At 41.0% G+C, this 19,981-nt stretch overlaps 1 protein-coding gene across 1 annotated transcript in view; it reads right to left on the reverse strand.

The window, feature by feature from the left end:
• The window catches only part of SUGT1 (SGT1 assembly cochaperone of MIS12 kinetochore complex), a 53,382-nt gene that overhangs the window by 30,653 nt on the left and 2,748 nt on the right, over positions 1 to 19,981 (reverse strand). The window contains exons 3-7 of the mRNA XM_075061560.1: positions 15,745 to 15,798; positions 12,766 to 12,785; positions 11,593 to 11,627; positions 7,950 to 8,046; positions 6,733 to 6,840 (exon numbers count right to left, since the gene is read on the reverse strand). Coding sequence (XP_074917661.1) covers positions 6,733 to 6,840; positions 7,950 to 8,046; positions 11,593 to 11,627; positions 12,766 to 12,785; positions 15,745 to 15,798 — 314 coding nt within the window. The remainder of the gene's footprint in view (positions 1 to 6,732; positions 6,841 to 7,949; positions 8,047 to 11,592; positions 11,628 to 12,765; positions 12,786 to 15,744; positions 15,799 to 19,981) is intronic.

Below are 19,981 nucleotides of genomic sequence, written 5' to 3' on the forward strand. Positions count from 1 at the left end.
CGACGGTAATTGGCCTCCGGGGGTATCCCACAGTGCCAGCCATGTGACCTGCTCTGGACCAGCAAATCTGACCTCGGATGCAGATCGCCCAGGTAGAACAGGAGCCGCCCCATGAACTATCTTGAATGTTCAATTTCCGTTTTGCCCAGCATGGAGCTCTGATAACAGCAACGGGTGGCGATGCAGTCCCAAAAATCCAAAAAAGAGCTCTAAGCACGGACGCATATGGGCAGATACGGATCTGATCTGATTTGCGGCCACACTAACCCTAATCCGATATGGTAATACCGATTTCAGCGCTACTCCTCTCGTCAGGGAGGAGTACAGAAACCGTTTTAAAGAGCCCTTTATATCGGTATAAAGGGCCTCGTGTGGACGGGTGCAGCGTTAAATCAGTTTAACGCTGCTAAAATCGGTTTAAATGCATAGTGTAGACCAGGCCTTAGATACCCTGAAAGCTATTTGGATACGGTTACCCAAGCTTTCAAGAGGTCAGCTCCACACCAAGAGAGAATGTCAAACATTTAGAAAATTAGATTAGTAAAAGACAGTAGGATGTAGATGAAGTTTTCTTTTCCCAGAGATGGCAAAGGACAGAAGGCCAGCACGGCTACCTTCAGAAAACCTATAGCTCACTAATAAGGAAGCAGTACTGGCAATGACTTGAAGTTATTATTTGGTTAAGAAAAATACAGTAACTACTTATAGCCAGATTATGAGAACAGTGGGAGTTTTCAGAAGTGTGTGGCACCCAGCAAGAGTTTTGCTCCAATTGTGGGTCTGCTGCTTTTTTATTAAATCTGGCACTTAGTCTCCCAAATTTTGGTGGCCTGGATTTTCTGCAGGACATAGATTGTGGGAGAGTTTGACTGAGTTTAAAGAGTATAAACTGCTGTAGCCATCAAGGAAAAGCATAGCTGGAAAAAGTATTCCTATATTCAGAGTTTTTAACAGATATGTACTTTGAAGTCTGCCCAAAGGCTATCGGTTGGGACCCACATGAGTATTGAAACTGTTTTAAGACTCTTTTTTTTTTTTTTTTTTTTTAACATTTTCATCACACTTCTGTTAAGTCTAGATAGTATTCACAGAACAACAAACTTCATATCCAACTTCAGATTTTTCCCCCTACTCAAAAATGAGCTAGATACAAGTAGTACACTCCCAGTACATGTTGTCTATTTTTGAAAATTATCTGAGATATTTCTATAAATTAGATATATTATATTGGCGGCTCCATTACCAAAAGACACATACCAGAAATCCCAGCTTTAGGGTGTTAAAAGTTAAAATCTACATGAGGTAGCTCTGCTTTGTTCTTTTAAGACAGTTCTCAAGCAGCATGAATTAGAAAGTTTCTGAAGAAAGATGATCCTCGGATAAAAAAAGATGATGTGTTCTAGATTCTCAGACACTAAGATCAGTAATTTAAATACTACTGAAGAAAGTTACACAGCTCATGTTTTACTTGCTCTAGTGGTACCTGCATAGTTTGCATGTGACAACGTTTTACCACAGTTGTCATGAGATACAGACTATAGTTGTTTCCACCTTTTTAAAACAGCAAAAATAAATTACAGACATTATATTTCCTCTCTTATCATGTAATATTAAAACAATCTTAAGCGGCAGTCAGATGTTGGCACTACACAAGAAGGTAGCTTCATCGAAACCACATTTTACCCTTTCCACAAAACAAAGTATCTATATTAGTGTGCGTCTAACACTTACGCTAAGTGTGCAATATCACACTATCAGAAGAAGGAGAAGTCATTGGTTTCAAATATTAAAAAAGCCAACCTGATGCTTCTTAATTCCCCAAAATGGTTAAAACATTACCTTCAAACAAACTCATCTAAATCAGAAAATCCACCTAGGAAAGTTCTTGAATACAGTTATTAAAAGAATTAAAAAACAAAAAAGTGCATTTCTACCTGAAAATAAAATCCACCAGGAGGTAAGACATCATTTTAGAAAAAACAGGAGTAAACTATCAAGTATTAATCAGTATATAACAAAATCTTAACCTCAGATTTTCTTTAGCTCTACAGGATTTAAGTTTTGGGGGTGGTTTTAAACTTGAACTTGACTAACAAGCTAAAACTAGGAGAACCATGAAAGTGGACCTTGCAATCACTGTAAACTTCAAAGGTTATCTGACTACAGCTTCACTTTAATAAGGCCCAAAATGTGTGCCTCTCAACCACTATAAATTCCATATATTGTGCTATCAAAGCTTATAGCTTTCACTGAAATCACAAATTTGGTTTTGTTCTTAATACAAGCTTGCAATACACACCCCTCCTCATCTTCCTTAACTCCATCCTGAGAATCAGTTCTTAGTATAAGCTGCATAGCTTGTAACTCAAACAGGTTTTATAATTAAAAGGTAAAGTTCACTTAGTCTTTCCAATTTGAGGATAAGCATGAATACATTTTGCATTGTGAGAGATGCAATTCCAAGAATGAAAAAAGCTTTATTTAGATGGAGTTAAAAAGAGCCTATCAACTTGAAAAGAGTTCCCAATTTCATTTAAATTTTGTATCTGTCATTGTTTCAAGTAACACTTAGAAGAGCTATCAGATTAGTAAACATGTTGGTAAATTTGTTAACTTTGCATTTGTCAGCATTTTGTGTACAATTAGTTTTATTTATGCTGCACACACTGTAGGCCTTCCAAAACATTTTTTCTTCAGTAAACTGCTGCAGCTGAGCTGAAAAACTTAAAATGCAGCAAGTAAAAATACAAACAAAGAAGTGGTGAGAGAGGTGGCAGTTCTGGGTATGTTCTCAGGACTGCTGTGAGATTTTTAAATATAAAGCAGGGAAGAAAACTTTTAGATTAGATTTTTTTAATGGCATTTAAAAATATTCAGGTTATATCAGGCCAATGTTTTTGAAACGTTGCTCTAGTAGTCAACATTAAGAAAAGTCTAATGACAGAGCCATTTAAGACTCAGAATGCATTACCTTTTAAAATTTAACGGTATGAACTCGGAAAAATTCAGTGTCGTTTCAGCACACCATTCTTCACTCTGCACCTATACCCACGGATTATCTGAAAACCTTCACCAGTGACAAATAAAAAATTAATTCTGCCCTCTTAAATGTATGAATTGTCTCTCTCTCTCTATATATATATACACACACAGAGAGAGATACCTCTGCCATCTATCTGTCTAGATATAAATGAAATACTAATGTTGACTATTTCACTGATCATATTAACATCCTTTTCATTTACTTATCCCAAAATTTCAAACTCATCTGACACCATTCCTAATCTCAAAATGCCCCAAATGTCCTTTAACTGCCACAACCTCTAGCTTCTCCATTCACCCCCCCATACAACTTTTAACAGAGTTATGCGTATTCCTAGAAGATTCTGAATCAGCCTCAAAGTTAAAAATTTAGAGGCATAGAAAGATTTCATATTATATTCATTTTAACAGAATATGCTACATTGATTTATTGAATTCAATAAAAACATATACAAAGCCTCATCTCTTAGTATACATGAAAACGCCACAATCTCCAGTTTGCTGCATAAAGCACTGCAGAAACTACAAAATTCAGGCTTGCCATTAAATATACAGGGCCTTGCATATGCCACAGTTTCCTCTCAGGAGTTATTACTTTAGGGTCTGCAGGCCAACTTGTGTTAACAGCACAGGGTGAAGATGGATCTCTGGACTCATATCTAACCAGGGAAATCGATGCCATAAAGGATATGATAAGGTAGATTGGACTCTCCAGCCCATACTGGAGGTGGTTGTGATTTCTGGATTTCCCCAAGATAAGATGCAAGATGTTGTAGGCTCTGGTCTGTAGCAGGTATGAATACTTCAGCCTAAGTGGTAGTGGACTTGCCGAGTCAGCAAGTAAAGTAACAGTGGGAGCAGTAGTCTGTGCTTCATATTGCTACTGTGAGTGGTTATAAGCAGGAGTCAGTCTTAAAGCAGTGCTGAAACTTAAACTGAGATACCAGAATTTGAGGTGTTTTAATGAAGAACTCAAAACACACCCCTCCCTAAAAACAGCTAATATTTTAGGAGACAAAGTAAAACACTCAGCCTTAGTTTTTGAAAGATTTTGTAATAGTTTTTATTATTATTATTATTAAAGCAACTACATTTGAGACTAAGTTACCTTACTGTGTTAAGACCACTCATAATTCATTTCAGTTAGGCTCCACCAGCTGGTCAAAACTTATAGCACTGATTTCAGTTATCCCAAACTTCAACCTAACTTAGTGTTTCTTCACATGTCAAGAGGGCACACTCAACTACTATTTCCACAATGAAAGACTTGGGCAACTACCTACCAGAAGATCGCTTTATGGCAGAAATTCTTATTCTGCTCAGCTAAGAATCAAGGTTGCACAGTCTCAGCGTATTCAAGTGGAGAAGAAAAGGAAATGCAAGATACCTAAACCAAAACATAGAATGACTTCAAAGTCAACCAAAGAGATTATGGATTGTTCTACTCCACACCAGCTGACTCAGATGAAATGCCTCCACATGGGGCTGCAGATGCCCACTTTACGTTTTAAGAAGTTATTTTATAGTGCTCAAGAGCACATGAGGTGCTTTGCAGAACAGATACAGTGACACAGTTCCTGCCTCAAAGAGCTTACTATATAACTTCAGACATGATACAATGAGTATAATACTAACAGTAAGGTCAAAAAGGACAAGGGGGTCTCCTTCTCACTCCTCACCTTGTGCCTATCTGCCCCCCGACCCTCAACACAGGTGTTACCACAGCCCTCAAGCTGCAAGTTTATCCTGGTGCTCCCTTTCTCTAATCTCCCAAGACAAAACAGCTCTACTGCAGAATACTGCTTAGTTCCTCCATGCATCCTTTCACAACAGCTTGGCCACCTACAGGATTGCGCCGAACACTGTGGAACCAGTGTAAGTATAAGTAAAAGGCCAATACACCCCTCTTTCCTACCTAAGGCCCTTCAGGCTTTGGACCTACAGGGCATGTCTACATGGCAATTAAAAACCCACAGCTGACCCATGTCAGCTGACTTGGGCTTGCAGGGCTCGGGTTGTTTAAATTACAGAATAGATGCTAAAGCTCAGGCTGCAGCCGGGGCTCAGGATCCTGTGAGGTGGAAGGGTCCAAGTGCCTGGACTCCAACCTGAGCCTAAACAGTTACACCACAATTAAACAGCCCCTTAGCCCAAGCCAGCTGGTACAGGCCAGCTGCTGGTGTCCAACTGCAGCATAGACATATCCATAGATAAATCTCTGCTTGTATTAAGGTAAAGGTTCAGGCTTAGCCCTGTGAGTAAATCTCTACTTATATTAATGAAAAGGAGCTAAGTTACTGACAGTCAAATTGACCACCTGATTTTTGATCACTGAAAACCTTCAAAAAATTATTGAAAACATTTTTCAAAATCAAGTATTTGGGTTTATATCAGTTTAAACCCAATTTTTTCATGTCCAGCATCTCCACAGACCTGCCCCACACACACACTCAAGAGTCCCGACCAGATGGTTCAGTGTACCTGAACAGAGGGGGAACAAAGAGGGTAACTGCTGGCTGGTGGGTATTGCTGCTGGCCAGTGGGGGGAGCAAGACAGGTATGGAGCCTGGTCCTGATAGCAACAGGACTGCAAGGAGGAGAGCACAAGGCTGCACTCAGTGAGTACTGGCCCCATAATTGCTTCCCCTGCCCTTCAGCATGGCCCCAGGGCACAGAGCCCCATTTGCTTTCCTCTGCCTGCCATGAGTGTGAGGTACCTCCTCCCCTCACCTGCTGTCTCCCCCAAGAGTACTCGGCACCCTATCTGCTCTCCCACTGAGAATACTGGACACTCCTTCCTCTTCCTCCATCCGCAGTACCTCCCCCCACCCGCCCCCCAATGAGTACCAGGCACCTTCTTCCATTCCAACCAGAGTGCTGGAGTCAGGGACACCCATCTGCTTCCCCTGCCAGACAGAGCCTCCCTTCCCCAACTCCAGCTTGTCTACGGAGCCGAGAAGGCCCTTCATTTCCTGGGAATTTATCAGTGTTTATTACAAAAATTGATGACAAACACTGATAAATTCCCAGGAAATGAAGGGCCTCAGTTATACCCAATACTGCGTAGCATACCTCCTTGTGTTTTATACTGAGATTTATCAAAGACGCTGAAAATCATGCTGCCGTCAAATGCTTAAAGACTGTTTCAAGCATAGCATGGATTCATGAAAAGCATCCAAGAGTTAACTGCATGGCAATTTTTTGCAGGCAGTAATGTGAAGAAAGGCTATATTAAGAATGCCTAAATGATTGCAACACTTAGGTTTTAAATCAAGTCTGACAACTTGTTTGCTGTATCTACATAAAGTTGCCTTGAATGACAAGCAACTTGTAACTCTTAAAAGTTTAGGAAAGGTTTTATAAGTAGTTTATAATTTGGAGATTATGAATATATAAAGAGATGTGCACCATAGCAGTCTTTTTCTAGTGGGAGGTAAAAACATCCACACTTTATAAATGAAGTCATTTGCACTTCAGTAAAAGCGGTCGCAGATTTTGCTAGCTTCTAGCTTCTGATATTTACATGTCTGTTTAGAAAGTCTTCTGTTGCCTGAAAGGCACCTTGAAAAAAACAATTCTGTATGAAAAAAGCTAGTCGTTATGACTGTCATAGGAACAGAAGACAAAAGAGCAGAAATGTTTTCAACACCAGAAATATTAAAAGAAATAATTTACACTTTAAAAGCTCACCTTTGTTGAAAGCACTTTAAATGTACTTTGCTCTGGTACTATGGAATGCAGAAGAACAAGCTTTAAGTTGTAGTCTTCTCCTGATGGAAGTCTCACCAATGCATTCAGCTGTTAACAGATAAACATATCTTTGTGATGACCACAGAGTACACTAGCTGCAATTTTCCATCATAGCATTAATTTTCATCCTCCACTGACAACTTTCAGTGATTAAATTAATGACCCTTCACTTGGAAGGTTTTAATGAAATGTCAAGCACAAGACAGGAATTTCAAACTGCACTACTTCTTCCTGCATTACTCAACAGTGATTTTAAAGTGCACTAAAAAATAAATAGATTGTTGTTCCTAGCCACAAACTAGCTACTCAAAAAGCCTGTTATCTCATCAGTTTGATCCATATTCTTTAGGAAAGTGTTGCATGACAATAAGAAGATAGCAGAACACTAATGATGGAACACAGAAAGATTATGCAGCTTTCCTCTTCCCACATACTTCAAACATTTACTTATGAAGCAAGATGTGTGCATGTAATCTTGACTATTTAAAGTAGATACTAACTGAACAGGTATGGTTTTGTTCACAAAGAATTAACAGTTAAGCAACACAAACCCATGTCTGCTGTCAGAATAAGAGAAACCAAGATTAATATGGTGCCAGTAATATACTAAACACAAATATAATGACGCTAGATTGCAATGCTTCATTTAAACTGGTTATCTCATGTCATGATTGTCAGAATAGATCTGAGGATACCAAAAGCATGGGAAGTGAAACACCTATATGCTCTTTACACCAAAGTTTCTCAAACAGGGGTCACCGCCTGTGCAGGGAAAGCCCCTGGCGGGCCGGGCCGGTGTGTTTACCTTCCCCGTCCACAGGTCTGGCCAACTGAGGCTCCCACTGGCCACAGATTGCTGCTCCAGGTGGCCAGCAGGAGCCGTGATCGGCTGGACCTGCGAACGGGGCAGGAAAACACACCAGCCCAGCCCGCAAGGTGCTTTCCCTTCACAAGCGGCGATCTCTGTTTGAGAAACCCTGCTTTACACCACGTTCTTCCTTAACATCCTTGTAGAAAAGTGTATTTATTCTGCCTTTTTCATGGGAATTGAATGGACTGAATGATGTGATACAAAATGTCTGTATCTGGAAACAGATGTCCTGAAAGACATGCATATCAACTAAAACTATTTTTCAGTGAACTAATAATGTAATCACCTCTTTCTCAGAGAATTGTATACTGATGTCATCCTTCTGTGCATTCTTGATCATGAGAGTTACGATTACTTGAGATTCTGTTTGGTACCAGTCATACCTTTAAAAAGAGAAGGACATCAAAACTAAGTTTTCTTGCACATGGTTCAAAAACATATAAGTGAACCACAGTGAGGGAAAACTCAAGTATTGTAGAGCACAACAACTTTATAGGGTTTTGAGTTAACTGTTTTGAATTTACATAACACAACAGGCTGAGGTTAAGCAAGCAGAATGAAGTTATGAGTAGATTTCCCCCTCTTCCCCAACAGATCAATGCACTTGAGCAAACAAGAACTGCTAGTGGAACAGAAAAAATGTACAACTGCTCTACCAAGAAGCAAAAATCTAAATAACTAATTTACACAATTAAGTGTCCAAAAATCTATTTATTACCAAGTATCACAATACTATTTTGCACTTCTATTGTGTTTTTCATTCAAGGATCTAAAAGACCCTTATGAATACGGTATACCAACATACATCTAGGCAAATCTTCTGATCCTAACTCTGATCTAGAATTAGCAACAAAACCCAAAAGATCTAGAGTGCATTCCCTGTTCTAGATGTTAGATAACACTTCTTCCTTTGAAGGTTAATTGAGCCTGAATTTCAAGTAAATTGTTCGAAGCAAACTGCTTCTTACAAGATTTGCTGCCACCTTCTGAATCCATTAAAGCATTTAGAGGACGAACAGTCTTATGCAGCAAGAGAGCAGGCTGGGTGGCTTGAGTAGTGGAAGGTAAAACAAAAGGGACAGAGCACTTGAGTGCAACTGGCTGCACAGAACTTACCCCAGAAGACGGCAAATTAAGTAAAATTTGGGGGCTTAGACTGCAGTTTTTAGACTTCTAATGGTGAAAAATCACAGAGCAATAGACTTCCTATTTAGCCTTTTCAGACCTGAAGTCATTTTTGAGACAATAAGTCATGAGCCTGGCCAGGTGGTGAACAGGCCACTACAGGAGGCTAGCCGCAAGCCCCTCCCCTTCTGCCCTGCCCTCTCTCTTTCTGCCCCCCTCCCTTGCAGGAACCCAGAGCACCCCTATCACAGCCCTCAACTCCTGAGTGCCAGGCAGCACAGTACCAGTGCCCCTAGTTCTGGGCAGTGCTGCCCCAAGTCGGCAACAGGCTGGCTCTCCCCAGCCCAGACAGAGCCAGCCTGGGCCACGGAAGAGTGCCGGAAACTGCAAGTGGCGGCCTGGGAGCAGTCCCACGTCAAGTTGTTTGGCGAGGCACAGCCTCCCCACAGCCTATGATATCCATAGCCTGTGGTCAGGAGGTCTGGCTTAAACCTTAAAACACAAAGAGAATGACTCAAAGCCATTTTATTACAAACAACATATAGCAGTCAGTCATTATCAATTACCACAGTGGTAGCTAAGCTCACCAGTTTCACCCTATACTTAATATTAGGGAACAGGTATCTGTCAACTATTACTATAGAATTCACTTTTTCATCAATTTATACTGTATTAATACAATCATATATAGCAGGCCTCCACAACATGTGGCCCGCGTGGGCTCACTGTGCAGCCCGTGGGGATAGGGGGTGCAGGGGAGGGGGATGAGGAGGCGGGAGTGGGGAGGTGAGCCGACAGCTGGCCCCAGCTCACCGCCGCTCGGCCTCATTCCCTGAACGCTCTGTCCCGCTTCTCCCTCTACTCCCACGCAAATCCGCTGTTCGCAAGGGAAGTCTGGGAGGTCAGAGAAGCGGTGCGGGAGCTTCGCGCTCAGGCCCAGCGAGGCGGAGATGGAGCCAAGGTGAGTTGGGTCGGGGGGGCCGCTTGCGTCACAGCAGGTAACTTGGTGGGGGGAGGGAGGGGGACACAGGGGAACCGCCCCCCACCCCAGCTCACCCCTGCCTCCCTGGGCCTGAGCACGAAGATGCCACTTGCTTCTCAGCCCTCTCAGGCTTCCCACATGAACAGCTGATTCACGGGAAGCAGGGGAGCTGCAAGCTCAGCCTAACCCAGTGCTCCAGGTGCTGCGCGTCAGTGGCATGTATGTCATGTATGCAAGTCTGTAATGCTGCCAGCCACCTCCGGGCAGCTCAGTAAGGGGCCAGGGGAGTTCAGGGGGCTGGTCGGGGTCAGGACAATCAGAGAGCGGGGAACAGGGGGTTGAATGACGACAAGGGTCTGGGGAGGGGGCCATCAGGAAGGAGGGGGAGCATGGATGGGGAGGCAGGGGGGCAGTCAGGGGACAGGGAAGGGAAGTGGATGAGGCAGAGGTCCTGGGGGGTGGAGGCAGGTCACCACCCCCTTGTGGGGTTAGGAGGGAACTGGTTGTTAAGATTTTGGCAATTCATCACTGGCCAGAGGGAAGGGAGGCTGAGGAGCTGAGAGGGTAGGCAGTGGCAGGGGGTGAGTATGCGAGCCGGGGAGGGGCTGAGAAGGCGAGCAGGGGGCGTGGAGGTCTAAGGAGGCGAGTGGGCAGGCATTGGCAAGGGGCAGGTGAACCATAGGAGGTGGGGGGCTGAGGGGGTGAGTGGGCAGGCAGCGGCGGGGGGGGGGTTGAGCCGGCAGTGCGGGAGGAGGCCTGAAGAGGCAAGCAGGAGCGGGGAGCTGAGGAGACAAGCTACGAGTCAGTCGCTGAACTGTTCTGGCTCCCATCCCCTCTCCAAGGGCTGCAGCTGTCTGGAGGTGCCTGCCTTCCACATCTTCCTCAGTCACACCTCATTCGTTCAACAGGACAATTGATTACAAAGTGGGGGGAAGATCTTATTTTACTTCTAGCAAAAAGACATTTTTCTTTTACCTTAATTATACTACCTTAGGGGCTCGCTATAACATATTACAGAGGTTCAATACGGCTGTTTCAGCAGGGCGGCACTGGGGAAGGAGGGTTTTTTCCCCACGGGACGGGTGGCGCTGGAGCGGGGAGATTGTTTGGGGGGGCTGGGCAGCACTGGGGGGGTGTTGGCCCTCAGCTGTTTTCTTTGGAGTAATGTGCCCCTTGCCACTTTACGAACTGTGCAGGCCTGATTTATAGGAATCTCTCTGCTCTGATGCCTAAGTAATACCTAAGGTAGGTACAACTGAGAAGTGGTATGTTTTGCCCCAGCTGAACATCAGTTGGGATACCTAATCCCAAATCCCTAGATATGTTCTGTGAGCTGAGCATCTTCAGTGGAGTTCTTGGCCTGACAACAGCCTATGTATGTGGACTTTTTAGGACATACTGAAAAGCCGATCTACCAATACACTTTCTGAGAGGACGGGTTAGGGAGTTTAGTGTTGACATACTAACTGAAGTCATTGCATCTGGGCTTCTGAAGATTCTGAAGCTTATACTCAGAGGACAGGCACACTAAGCATATCTAAATAAACTAATAATATATCTTTTATACCACCAGGTTAAACAGTTTGAAGTTTATGATACATTGTGGCTCCTTACCACTTCAGAGGTTATTTGGTATTTACACAAATCCAAACCATAAACACAATCAGCAAACATATCAGATCCAGTGTACAGAATTTAGTTTTAACATGTGCATTAAAGAACAGACTAAATTTACAATTTGGAATAATGGCTTGCTACAAATACATATGCTATTTAAAATGACTGTCAAATTATGTAAAGTGTAAAGCTAAAAAAGACTTACTTGAGTTTTGATGGCTGAGTTTGCTGTCCTGTAGTCTGATTGTGGCACATGACATTTGAAAGACATTAAAAAGTTAAATTAGTATAGTTCACTGTATCATGATGTACTTTTCGAAGAAACATTCATAATGTAATATATACACACATTGTACATCATTAACTAAATTGCCATTTTCTCCTCTTGCATTAACTAAGTTAAACAAACATTTTGAAAACAAATCTCCTGATTAGTCCCATAACTATTTATGTAGGACCAGCACAAAAGAGCTTGAAATCTTTAGATGGGAGAAAAATGAACAACTGGAATGCTCTGAAGTCACAAGTGACTGGAATGTTCTGAAATCTAGGTTCTTTATAAATAGTAATTCAAATTCTCAATTCAGCCACCTTCTCAGGCAGCAAGTAGTATACCCATTCTGCAGTTAACAAAAGACACAATGGTTAAATGGATAACCTAAAATCACAAAGGAAATCTACAGTACAGCTGGGAACGTAACCCAGAGTTCTTGACTTCCAATCTTTCGCTTTTAACCACAAGGCCATTGTCCTTGTGTATAACACTACTCCTGTCAGACTTTCCACATAGAACCTATTTTCAATATGCGTAAATTGGGGGTAGTTTGAGAGCAACAGTCTCAAGGACCAATGCAAGTTTCCAAAGTCATCTCAGACTTTGATACTATTTCTAGAGACACAAGTTCAAAGGTTTTACCATGGCACATAGTAGAAAGAGGCAACTAAAAAATGAACTAGAGCGTCAGCAAAATAAAAATGTGGTTAGGTAGCAGTTCATGCACTTTTAAGGCACTTAATAAATTACAATTAAAAGCAATTATAATGCTTAAGTGGAATTGATTAATCTTGCAAGATTAATCATCAATAGTGCAAAGAAAAAAATTAGACTTGCTTTATTATAAAACTTATGCACGTTGATATAACTGCTAGAATTGTGTGCTTGTTTAATCCTTCCTAAGAGTCTCCATAAGCCTGACATCAACAAGGAGCAGGACTTTAGGCTAAAGTTAACCCCCCACAAAAAGTGCTAAGTAGCAGGAAGATTTAAGTTAGTTTTATAGCCTGTTAATATGAAGCAACTAAGTAAAGTCTCAAAGCACGCTCTTAGTTAGTGCCACAATTAAGAGTAAGCAGCAAGTATGTTAAGAAAAAGCCTTACCATTTCAGTCTGTGATCCTGCTGTAGGGACAAAAACAAATTGCATTTTTCAGATGAGCAACATGTTTAATGTACAAGGCAGATTTGCTTCTTTCAACTTTCTTCAACTATTCAGAGAGATTCTGTATTTGAATCATAACACTATTTGTATCTAGGGATTTAATTTCAAAAGTCATGCAAAAGGACAACTGCAACACAAAAGTATGCTCTGATTAACAGAATGATTGCACCCTCTGATCAATAGTTCCTAACAAGTGAAGATGTAACAGACTTCTGTTATGACATGAAGGCTTTGGCAAATCAGCACCTAAAGCTTTGGTTTAAGATCTTCTACAGTAATTTGAATCTTGCTATCCATAGACTGGACAGTCATGCTCAAGTTTGTAAGATAATTCTGATAAGGACTCCAGTTTCACAGAAGAGAGTGATGACATTTAACTAAAGAAGAGTTAAGGTTATTTGGGCAACCTTAACTGTGCAATACCACACTATGAAAATTTTTTCCATAGAAAACTTAAAAATTGTCAGAAATTCTAATTTAGAGATATTTAAGGTTGGTCCCCCTTCCAAGAAGTGAATAGCAAAGCACAAAAAAAAAATCACTGCTTTTTGCTTTTTTATAATGCATGAGGGTGCTTCAAAGATTGTTTTAAAAAACTCTGCTTTACTGAACATTAATACCATGTTTTGAATTCTATTTTTGCTAGAAAAGCCTCTGGAGAATCAGTAAAATGACATCTTAAGATGATTAAAACATGAATAGCTGAAGGGGAGAAAGGTGTTCAAGCAGACTGAGTAAAACAGGGACAAGAACAAGCTCAACACTTGGAAGAAAAGCTCGGTTTGGCATATGACATGACATCCGCTCCTCTTCGGAAATGGAAAAACTCCAACCATAGTCCTTCAAAGTGTTCCTCCAACAAAATCAAGACAGCCAAGACTTGATATTCTTGTTATTTCTTCAGCAAGAGAGAAAAGCCACCGAAAAAAATCTTGAGGCCATCTTTATATGATATAAATAGGACCCTACCAAATTCACACCTATGAAAAACACATCATGAACCATGAAATCTGGTCCCCCTACAAAATCTGGTCTTTGGTGTGCTTTTGCCCTATACCAGGGGTTGCCAACCTCTGGCACGTGGCTCGCCAGGGTAAGTACCCAGGCCAGTTTGTTTACCTGCCACGTCAGTTTGTTTACCAGCACAGCCCTTGCCCGTGCCACTTCCCGCTGCCCCCATTGGCCTAGGACAGCGAACCGCGGCTAGTGGGAGCCTTGATTGGCCGAACCTGCCGATGCGGCAGGTAAACAAACTGGCCCGGCCCACCAGGGTGCTTACCCTGGCAAGTTGTGTGCCAGAGGTTGCCGACCCCTGCCCCATATTACACAGATTTCAAGGAAGAGACCAGCATTTCTCAAATCGGGGGTCCTGAACCAAAACGAGTTGCAAGGGGGGGGTCATCACAGGGTTATTTTTGGGAAGTTGCCATACTGCCACTCTTACTTCTGCACTGACTTCAGAGCTGGGCAGCCAGAGAACAGCAGCTATTGATCAGGCGCTCAGCTTTGAAGGCAGCGCCTCACCAGCAACAATGCAGAAGTAAGGATGGCAATACCATACCATGCCATCCTTCTGCTCTGCTGCTGGCAGCAGCTCTACCTTCAGAGCTGGGCTCCTGGCCAGCAGCTGCCACTCTGCAACTGCCCAGCTCTGAAGGCAGCGCCACCCCCAGCAATAGAGCAGAAGTAAGAGTAGCAGTACCACATTCCCACCTACAATAACCTTGCGACCACCCCACAACTCCTTTTCGGGCCAAGATGCCTACTATTACAACACAGTGAAATTTCAGATTTAAATAGCGGAAATCATGAAATTTATGATTTTTAAAATCCTGTGAACATGAAAATGACCAAAATGTACTGTGAATTTGGTAGGGCCCTAGATAAAAAGGATAAGTACCAGACTGACAAAAAAAAGTTATGTTCCTCTGCCGTTTGTTGTTAAAATATCAACTCACACTGCCCCCACTGATCTTTCTTTCCCAGTACACACTCTGAAGGGAGTAAGTCTGCAGATAAAGTCACAGTAGAGGAGAAAGTAGCCTTATGAGCTACTCCTTCGTATCCACAGCCGACACATCTATGAAGCCCCTGGGCAACTTAGGAAAAGTAGGTTGTGCCAAAGTGTGGGAAAAGCTGCACTAAGTTGCATGCTCTCTGTCAGACTGGCCAGCCCACACGAAGAATTAGTACAAAGTTGACCACTGTTTCAGATAGTGCTCTCTCACTGAACACTGCATTACTGCTCCAGATCACAACTGGTGCCAGCAACTAGGAGGAGCATGGCTATTGCTACTTTATCATGGTGTCACAGCTAGATGGATGAGAATGGTTCTTTTGACAAAGGATACAGACCTCAGAGAACTGAAGGCGCAAATCTCTAACTCTCCATTGTTTTTTTCCAGCCCCACATCTATCAATCTTACAAGCTTTTACTTTGGGGTATAGAGTGCAAGACATGCTCCAACATCACTACAGAAATCTTACATTAAGTTGGTCTCCCTGAACTTCTACACAAGGGCAGCATATGGAGCCAAAACTGTATGGCTCCTAATAAAAATTGGATTTATTTAAGGTTATGTTAATTGGCAGCATTTACCAACACAAGATTTGCATTACAACTATGAAAGTTTCTGAAGTACCAGGATTTTTGTTCTCAAAGTCTGAACCTGAAATAGGTACTTTTCCCATTTGCATGACTAATTATGGCATGGATTTTTTCCTTCAAAAATCTAAAGAAACAGTTATAAAATTTAAGCAAAAAAAGTCTTGGGCCACTGATCCTCTCAGAAACAATTGGAGCATCTAGTAGTTTATTGTAAACAAAGGCAAGTGCTATGAATATTTCAGATTTTGAAAAAATGTTTAAAAGCACAGCAAATATCAAAACAAGTATTAAATAAATGAAGCCACTCTTACTGTTTAGTGTTTCTTCGCATCTTTTAATCCAAACAGTAAAAGAAGTATCCACATCTAGAAGAGATTGAATATATAACAATTCAGTATCTCAAAACTACTGCTCCAAAAATGGGTACTATTACTTGTCATGATGATGCATAAAGGGCAGACTTGCAACAATGGAACTGGTTTGTTTTGATTCTTAAATACAGAAGACTAGATACAGTATTAAGTGTCAGGACTCCTTCAAACCAATTATATTATGTTTGATATTAGTGTTTAATTACATAACTAACTCCCCAGCTTTGTTGAGATGGATGTTAATACACATAGAACTGATTAGTAGTTCAGTTAGCAAGCCAAATTAAGTTTGAACTGACCCAAATCTAGTATTCAGCTTTTAGGCTTCTTCACCACTTCCATTTAACTGTTCCCAAAGATGGTAAACATCTCTGCTCTGTTCTTAGAATGATCCCCTCAAATACTCAACCACATGCATTCCACTTGAACAAGTACAGAAAAGCCAGTCTATTTGAGGGTAATCCAAAATTGTGAAAAAAAGTTTACAGATGACCCCCAACAATGTGTTTTTCTAGGGGTTTCTAGTTGTATTAGAAAGTTAAGAGGGAGGAGAAATCAAGATTCTAGCTGTCTATTAAGTAACAATAAGATAGAGAAAGAATTTTCTAGAAGCCTCAAGTTACTGGGTGAAGTCACTAGTGATTAGCAAATAGGGTTTGCGGTACAGTTGTGGATTACTAGGCCTGGTCTTCACTTACACTTTTGCCAGCATAGCGAGGTCACGCAGGAGTGTAAAAAAACAAAATCACAACCCTAATTGACATAGTTATACCAGCAAAAGCCCTAGCATAGACATAGCTCATCTTATTCAGGGAACTGGGTTTTGCTGGTATAAGATGTCTCTCTAGTAGGAGTCAGAGTAGCAGCCGTGTTAGTCTGTATCTGCAAAAAGAACAGGAGTACTTGTGGTACCTTAGAGACTAACAAAATTATTTGAGCATAAGCTTTTGTAGGCTACAGCCCACTTCACCATATGCATAGAATGGAACATGTAGTAAGAAGATATATATACACACACATACAGAGAACATGAAAAGGTGAAAGTTGCCATACCAATTCTATCTAAGAGGCTAATCTTAAATTTATCATGAGCTATTATCAGCAGGACGAAAAAAATTTTTAAGTATAATCAAGAAGTCACATTATCGACAGATGACAAAAAAGTTGAGGATACTGAAACATGGGAAATAGATTCAATTTTGTAAGACCACCCACTTCCACGCTCGCAAAAATAAATGGACACAAATCTAATCAGGAATCATACATAGAAACCAAGAGGAAACACTTCAACTCTTGGTCATTCAATAACATCTTATATAGTGTTTAAAATTTTGCAACAGAAAAGCTCATTCAAAACAGACTCCAAATGAGAAACTCTGACACTGGAATTAATGCAAACTAAACCATTTATACTGAACTTATACGAGGCACTGGATTGTGCGTTCATTACACCAAATTGAAATCTATTTCTCCATGTTAAGTATCCTCACACATTCACACAGAAGGGCGGGGGGTTGAAAGGGAAATGGGACATTTATATGAACAAAATATCCAGAGTCACCACAATAACAAAATTTTATCAGAAATATCTAAACTCTCTTTCCATTTTAAAGGCAATCTCGGAATAGATCAATATGAGAAGGAGCTGCTGTGCAGGTGAATTTCCCACCAACTGTACATTGCATTATTCTGAACATTTTCCCCGGTATTATTCTGCACAGGTCTGATATAGAATTTACTAACTTAATGGGCTTGGAACTGATCAAGTATGGCATTCTTACATTCTATGATTCTTATTATTTCATGACCTTGAGCCGAGTGTTCGTTCTCAGCGTTCCCTCCTTATATCCTCAGAAAAATATTTATTTTTTGGGTGTGCCTAGGGATATTCCACACACTGTGGAGAATCATTCTTTCATGAACCTGCCTTGCGTTATCAAACTAATTGACCAAAACTCTTCCTTTCCCATAATTGGAAAAAAAGCAGTTTTCAAAACTCCAACTTTCACCAATTACTGTCAAGGAATCAGAATATTAGTGATATATTAACCCAATAGTGACAGAAACTAGGCCTTAACCCAACAAAAGTAAGTAAAGATGAAAAATGGGGAAATTATACTAACTACCAATAAAAGTTATGAAGGTAAGAGAGCCACAAGCAGAGTTTATGAGCTCAGACTTATATCTGGAGTTGTGTAAACTCCAAAGAACCTTGCAAGAAAAGCTGTATTGTTCTTTATCTCCTTCATTCATCAATACTTACATAGTGGATTCTCGCCGCACACCTTTATGCGCCTGCTCGCACCCAGCCCCTATGTTCCTTTACTGCTGCTATCTGCAAGATTGCTGATTCACGCCTACCCATTGGCTCTAGTTACATCTACCACCAAGACTTGATGGATTACAGCGCTGGCCAGGGTTGATGTGCTGATAGTCTGCGAACGACTGAACCTGCAATGCTGCAAGTAAATAAATCCCCGTGGGCACGTGCCAATGGTCCAATCCCTTGTTCTACGACCTTCACATTGTATAAAGAATTCAGTCTATTTGTAGTCTTTTTCCATGATGCCATTCATAATGTTACCCAATCAACACCTGAATTTATCTCAATGTATGTCTAAGCAGGGAAATACTCCACATTCTAAACATAGAACTGAAACACCAATGACGGATTTCAGATATTGACTTGACTATTGATTATTGGGCAACTCTACATCCTTAAAGGGCTTGATTTTACCAGAGGATGCTCTCGCTTCCCAGAATTGCCTATTTCACATAATCTAGTTTGTTATCCAAAAGCTGTGGCACCAAATACACTAATCACTTTTGAAAATCATAATTCTTCATTTAATCTAACTTAAAGCAGCTTTTAAATATGTTTACTGATTAGTCAGAGAAGTCAGTTTCAATTACACGTCAATCCTGATCACTCTTTGAAAGACTCCCTAGAGAGAAGACATCACGTCATATCTGACTATCGATTCCACCTTATCCCTTAACTACACAGAAACACACGCTCAATAATTATGCTTCCAATCAAATCTAATAATTCTGCTGACCTTCGTATTTTCATACTTTACATGGATTGGGTGAAAGTAAGTACATATCTATAATCTCCTGATTAATAAACAAAAGCCTAAATTCTGTAACTGTTATTGAAGTTAAAATTTAACTGATGCTAAAGAACCGAATAACATTCAAAGTGAATACATGGGAATTTGCAACAATGTTACTAATACAAGCTTTTATATAACTCTCTCTTTAATGTCAGTCAAGACCATTATATCATTCAGTCTACCTCTGCACAACTGCAGCACGTATTCACCCACCATCGTTTTTGTACAAATTCCCTAACCTAGTATCTGTAGTCATTTGAATCCTCAATTTCTGTTGAAAACCTCATAGCTGCAGATGAATCCTCCACAATGATTCCCATCCTGCGTCAATGAAGCAAACCCTCACAGTTGCCTGCCAATTGCCTGAGATGTGAATTCCTCCCGGACTCCAATCTGGTATCATTACCTCTGAGCATGTGGGTCAAACTCACGCCACATCTATGTAAACACATTCTTCTGGAGTAACTCATTACGCCTAACCTCATACTACATCCTCACAGTACTTATTGACGGCACTGATTACTGCCTGCCATAATCAGAGATCACAATAACAAAATTAATGCCAAAATTTAGCGCTATGCATCATCACATTTTCCCTCCATACCACTTATCAACCTTACGCTTGTAACTCCAGATAGTCTCTTACCCACTATCCCCTTGAATCTTTTCAGGAAACTTCACTCTCTAAGCGTTAGAACCTTCGTCTATTTCCAGCCTACATTCTTACAGCTGTCCATGTTTACATCCATTTTTCTTGTATCACTTATTACTAAGCTCAAATATTATCTCTCCCTCCCTAATCTTTATCTTATCAGATATTTATCAATGATCTAATCATCCCCTCAATCTTCTTTTTGATCGTAGCTAAAAGCCAAGTATTTCTCTTAATCTCCTTTCATCAGATTATGTCTTTCCTAGGTTCTCAGTATCTATTCCTCGATGCCCTTCTCCTCTGACCACTTATCCTCGTTTAATTTCGCCGTGTGATACCGTTACCTAACGATAATGAGCCAAACTAGATCACGAGTATTTCTATATCTTCTTCTCTTATTATTAGCTCT

Source organism: Chelonoidis abingdonii, chromosome 1 (genome assembly GCF_003597395.2).
Source record: "Chelonoidis abingdonii isolate Lonesome George chromosome 1, CheloAbing_2.0, whole genome shotgun sequence".
Lineage (NCBI taxonomy): Eukaryota > Metazoa > Chordata > Testudines > Testudinidae > Chelonoidis > Chelonoidis abingdonii.